This window comes from Dichomitus squalens (genome assembly GCF_000275845.1).
Source record: "Dichomitus squalens LYAD-421 SS1 unplaced genomic scaffold DICSQscaffold_50, whole genome shotgun sequence".
Lineage (NCBI taxonomy): Eukaryota > Fungi > Basidiomycota > Agaricomycetes > Polyporales > Polyporaceae > Dichomitus > Dichomitus squalens.
The window spans coordinates 201284-206508 of record NW_006766932.1 but is presented as its reverse complement, the minus strand read 5'-3'; the positions used below and the strand labels follow the sequence as shown (position 1 = coordinate 206508).

The following is a 5225-nucleotide window of genomic DNA, read 5'->3' as shown; positions in this document are numbered from 1 at the left end:
GGAAGCAGGCCCCCTTACTGGCAAGTAGGGCACACTCCTCATTCGTCAGCTTTCACAAGTGTACTGGATTGGCAGGGGTTGAGCCAGTGGGCTTCAAAGGGGCAGATGCTGTTACGGTGAAGCGTGTCAGCACTCAAGGGGTCGTGTGCAGGTTATGCACAACGAGGACGCAGACTGATGACAAGCTTAGCACACTGGTTCACTAGGGGTCTGGGGGTTCGAGGTCACTAGGGGTCTAGGGAGTGAGAACGCTTGATTGGTACAAGAGGTCAAACTGGGGTGCCCAGTGCAAGACCTGTCCTTATATACTAAAGTACACGGTCGCTGACTAATCGGAGAACAATAGTCACAGGACAATAACGATGGAGAACAATAGCGAATGGGGACAAAGGAGTCACGTGGTGTTGTGACCACGTAGTACAATGGCGAAAAGAACAATAGCGATGAGAACAATAGGGATATGGAGCATGGTGTTGGAACCATGGTAGGTACGAGTGTCCCGATTGTGCTGTCAGGAGAGGGGATGCATGGTAGAGAGGATACAAGGAGAAAGAAAAAAAGAGACGCCCCCACAGGGCGTTTGTAACACTACCCCCCTGCAATAGTCAAGCTACGCCTGAAGCTCGTGAGGGACAGGATGCGCATACGTGGACTAGACGTCGTTCTCATCGCTGAGCAGGCCAAGGTAGTTGTCAATCTCGCATACCTCGCCATCTTCATCACAACCGTACTTCGACTCCTGCTCGTGAAGGTAGGCCTCCCGCAAACCTCGGAATCTCTTCTCGAAGATGTCATCGTCCAGGGCAAGGAAGAGGGGGTGCCCTAAGGCCGAGGGCAAGAGGGACGTGAGGCGGTCCTCGAGGGAATGTGCTGAAGATGGACGGCGAGGAGGAGGAGAGGCAGAACGCTCATGGTTTCTGGGCCTGGGAGGGTTAGAGGATTGACTAGAGGACTGGGAAAGACGTCCGCGGTGGTAGGACGGAGGTGAGAGGGGGTGCAAGGCAGGGGGAGCGTCATCGTCGGTGTCATCATCACCATCGCTACTGTGGTCTTGTTCAGAGCTAGGGATGGGAACAGGGGCTGGAGAGCGAATGCCGGGAGGAGGTAACAAGGGTAGGAGTTCATACCAATGGCCGGGGATCTGAGACCCCAATGGAGAACGGGCGAGGACGTCCACTGTTGAGTCGAGCGATAGTGTGAGCTGGCGGCGTGCTTTGTTAAGTCGCTCCTCCATCTTCTCAATGAGAAGGAGTGACTTCTTCGCCTCGGAGAGGGCACCATTGGCCCCTTGGATGGCGATGAGGGCATTATACAGGGGGGGGTTGCTTGCAACTTGAGCAAGGTAGCGGTTGTATGTGTCATTGGGAAGGTTGGTAACTTCAACAAGGAGTCGGTGCAGGGCGTGGGGCGCCGCCCGAACAGTCGCAGTAGAACGAGAGTAGGAGAACATAGTGAGGGTAGCGAGAGGAGGTTGAGAAGGTTAGCATTTGCATTTCTTACCCCCTTTCCGAGGTAGGGGGTGTTCCTTCTTATAGGTGTCAAGGAGTTCTGCGGAGTTCTTCAGGTTGGGCTCAGGTTTCCACGAGTTCTCTGAAGGCAGATATCCCTTCCATTTGACTTGATAATAGTATGCCCTTCCATGCTTCTTTCTTCCCACGATGGCCTCCACTTCCCACTGTTCCTCGTGCTCGACCTCATCAGGTGGGGGATAAGAGAAGTTGGGGCCGTGTTCCTTGGTCTCATGGTATGGTGATAAGAGGGTGGTGTGCAATATATTGTGTATCTTCCATTGTGCAGGGAGTTTCAGCCAGTAGGTCAGTGGTCCGAGTACTTCAATGATTTCAAGAGGTCCATGATGCTCCAGCGCAAACTTCTTAGGGACTTGGAAGAACTTGATGTTCTTGGCGTCGAGCCATACCAGGTCACCTTTCTTGAACGGGGTGAAGGCTTTGGTGACACGCTCGGCCATACGCTGGCGTGCGAGTTCGTGGGCGGCTTGGGCTTCTGCCCGAGCCTTCTAAAGATTGGAGAGCCATTCCTCCACGGAGGGTACGTTCGTTGGCAGGGTTACCGTGGGTACGGCACGGGGATTGTAGCCCATCATGAGAAAGAAGGGCGAGGCATTACGTCCTTGCGCAGTACGCTGATTATGTGCGAACTCTAGGTCGGTCAGGTGTTCAGTCCACTTGTCCGGTTCGTCTGTGCAGTACTTCCGGAGGTAGGCTTCGACTACTTGGTTCATGCGTTCCGTGCCTCTGTCGGTCTGAGGGTGGTAGGCGGTGCTCATAGACGACTGAGTGCCCGATAGGCGTGTGATTTCCTGAAAAACCTTGGAGGAGAATTGAGGGCCACGATCGGAGATGATCCGTGACGGTACTCCAAAGCGCTTGGTTACGAAGTCATGGTAGAGTCTAGCTGTCTCGAGGGCATCGACCGTTTTTGTGCAGGGAATAAGAATTACCCCCTTTGTAGCATTGTGGTCTGCCACGACCATGATTGAGTCGAAGACTCGTTCGTAACGGTCGGTGGAGGGAGGCAGGTCGGTGATAAAGTCGACGGAGGAAACTTCAAATGGCAGGGCATTTGGTTTTGCTACAATTGGTAGCAATGGAGGAGATGTGGGATGAGTGTTAACGTTCGCCTGTTGGCATATGGCGCATCCTAAGCAGTAGTTCTTGACAAACGACGCCATGCCGGGCCACCAGTAGTCCCTCCGTAGGAGTTCGAGGGTGCCAAATTGTCCGGGGTGTCCCATGAGTTTATGGTCATGGTAGCGTTGGACCATGTCCCGTCGTGGTTCCTCGTCCAAGGGGATGTAGCAGCGTTTCTGATAGAAGACTGGGCCGTCCTCAAAGATCCAGTCCTTCAATGTGGATTTCATCGGTAGGACCCTGCCGGTTTTGACCGCAGCAAGAGTGTCGAGTACTACCTGATCTGTCTTGAGGACTGCACAAATGCGGTCTGCTAGGCTAATGTCTATCCTTGACACAAATAGATGATCAGGTAGTAGGACGACAGCGTCATTGTTGTTGACCTCCAGGTTCAGATGTTGCAGACGGGATAAGGTGTCAGATTGGACCATACGAGTGCCAGGAATGTGACGCAATTCGAGTTCGAACTGGGACAGGAACAAACTCCATCTAGCCTGACGGCGATTAAGTTTCTGAGCAGTACAGAAGTAGGTTAGGTTCATGTGGTCGGACAGGACTAGCACGGGGTAGGGACTGCCTTCCAGGTAGTGTCGCCATTCCTCTAGAGCACATACTATTCCAAGTAGTTCCCTATTATAGATCTCATAGTTCTGTTGGGCAGCATCCAGGGACTGGGAGAGGTAACCGCAGGGGTGCATGTCTCCGTTGATGTCTGCTTGATGGAGAACTGCGCCAGTGGCAAATTTAGAGGCATCAGATTCGATGGTGAATGGCTTGGTTTTATCCGGCATCTGTAGGACTGGTGCACTGATGAAGCATTGCTTCAGGGTATCGAACGCACGTTGCTCGGTGTCTGTCCACCTCCATGATGTGTCTTTCCGTGTGAGGTCATGAAGGGGGCGAGCGAGGTCGGAATAGTGATATATGAAACGACGGTAGAAGTTGCCGAATCCCAAAAAGGACCGGACTCCCTTCACGTTAGTCGGGGCTGGCCAGTGAGTGATGCCTTCGAGCTTAGTAGGGTTCATAGCGACGACGTTGGGTCGGATGATGAGGCCCAGAAATTCGACCTCCGAAACGTCAAAGACGCACTTCTCAGGTTTTAGGAAGAGGTCGTTCTCCTTAAGACGTTGGAGGACTCGCCGAGTACGTTCCGCGTGAGTGGCTGCATCCTTGGAGAAGATCAGAATGTTGTCCGTATAGATGACAATCCATCCTTCGTTAATCATGTCCTTGAACAGATCGTCCATCATGGCCTGAAAGGTGGCGGGCGAGTTACAAAGCCCAAAGAACATCACTGTGGGTTTGAAAAGTCCCTTCTTGCACTTGAAGGCTGCCTTCCATTGGTCTCCGTCCCGGATCCTAACGTTGTTGTAGCCAGAGCGCAAGTTCATCTTAGAGAAAATGGTAGCTCCCTGCAGCTTGTCGATCAGGGTCTGCACGAGGGGGATCGGGTAGATGTTCTTCACGGTTCCTTCATTCAGATAACGATAGTCCTGGCAGGGTCGCAGAGAGCCATCCTTCTTTCCGACAAAGAAGAATGGGGACGCCACGGGGGATGTGGAGTTGCGGATGTATCCCTTTCGAAGGTTTTCTTCAATGAACTCGTCTAGTGCCGCTTCCTCCTTTGGGGACAGGGGGTAGACCTTGCAGTTCCTTGGAACGAAGTCTGGTTTGAGGTCAATTGGGTGGTCGTAAGGACGGGATTCAGGAAAACGCTCTGCTGCCTTTTTCTCAAAGGTTTCTCTGAAGTCGTGCAGGTATGCTGGGATCATGTCATCCAGGTTCCGTACCTTGTCCGGGGTTGCCGACTTGTGTGCCAATTCCTGCGATGGGTTTATCTTGGCTCTGATCCACGCAGCTCCTCCATGAGAGTAGAAGGTCCTTCCTTGCGGGGATTTCCAGTGCGAGACACGGTTGAGAGAGAGGGGTGCCAGATTATGGGAGACGGTGTGTTGGTGCTCTTTGGTGGGGGGTGATTCGGGGGTGTCCTGAAAGATCCCCATTACGGGTTCGCCCCTGATGTAGGCCAAGAGGACTTCATCGTCATCAAGGGATAGGTTCTTGACTGGTGGTTCTGGGTCTGTTGCTGTGATCTCTACCGTGTTGTGTGCCCAGTCGATGACGGCTTTCTGCTGTTGCAACCAGGGTAAGCCCAGAATGACGGTTTCATTGCCGAGGGCCGTCGACAGCAGCTTGGAGTCATGGTCTACTCCAGCAGCATTCAGGGTCGTGTGCACAGCGTGGGTGATAGATCCTTCGGCGTTGGGTGTTCCATCTACGTTGTAGACAGGGATGGGCGCGGGTAACGGTGTCAGAGGGAGCTGTGTCTTGGTAGCAAAGGACTTGTCGATAAAGAGTCCTCCTGCTCCAGAGTCGATAAGGGCATGGGTTTCGACGGTTCGGTTCTCACAGGTAAGAGAGACAGGTATATGCATGGATTGCTTGGATACGTCTGCTACAATTACTGGTGATTACCGNGACCGGCGGTCGTCCTAACGTCAAGGTAGGCGACCGCTTACAAAACCCTCCCTTCCGCTACGGTAACCACCTCCTCGCTTCTCTTCTGCAGAG

The 5225-nt window shown here is 53.2% G+C and overlaps 1 protein-coding gene across 1 annotated transcript; it reads right to left on the bottom strand.

Annotated features, from left to right (window-relative positions):
• Nucleotides 1-652: 652 nt before the first annotated feature.
• DICSQDRAFT_173705 (uncharacterized protein) lies at nt 653-1450 on the bottom strand (the record flags this gene model as incomplete). Its single annotated transcript, XM_007369510.1, has 1 exon — nt 653-1450. One exon carries the CDS (start codon nt 1448-1450, stop codon nt 653-655), a length of 798 nt encoding a protein of 265 aa, XP_007369572.1.
• Nucleotides 1451-5225: the final 3775 nt, after the last annotated feature.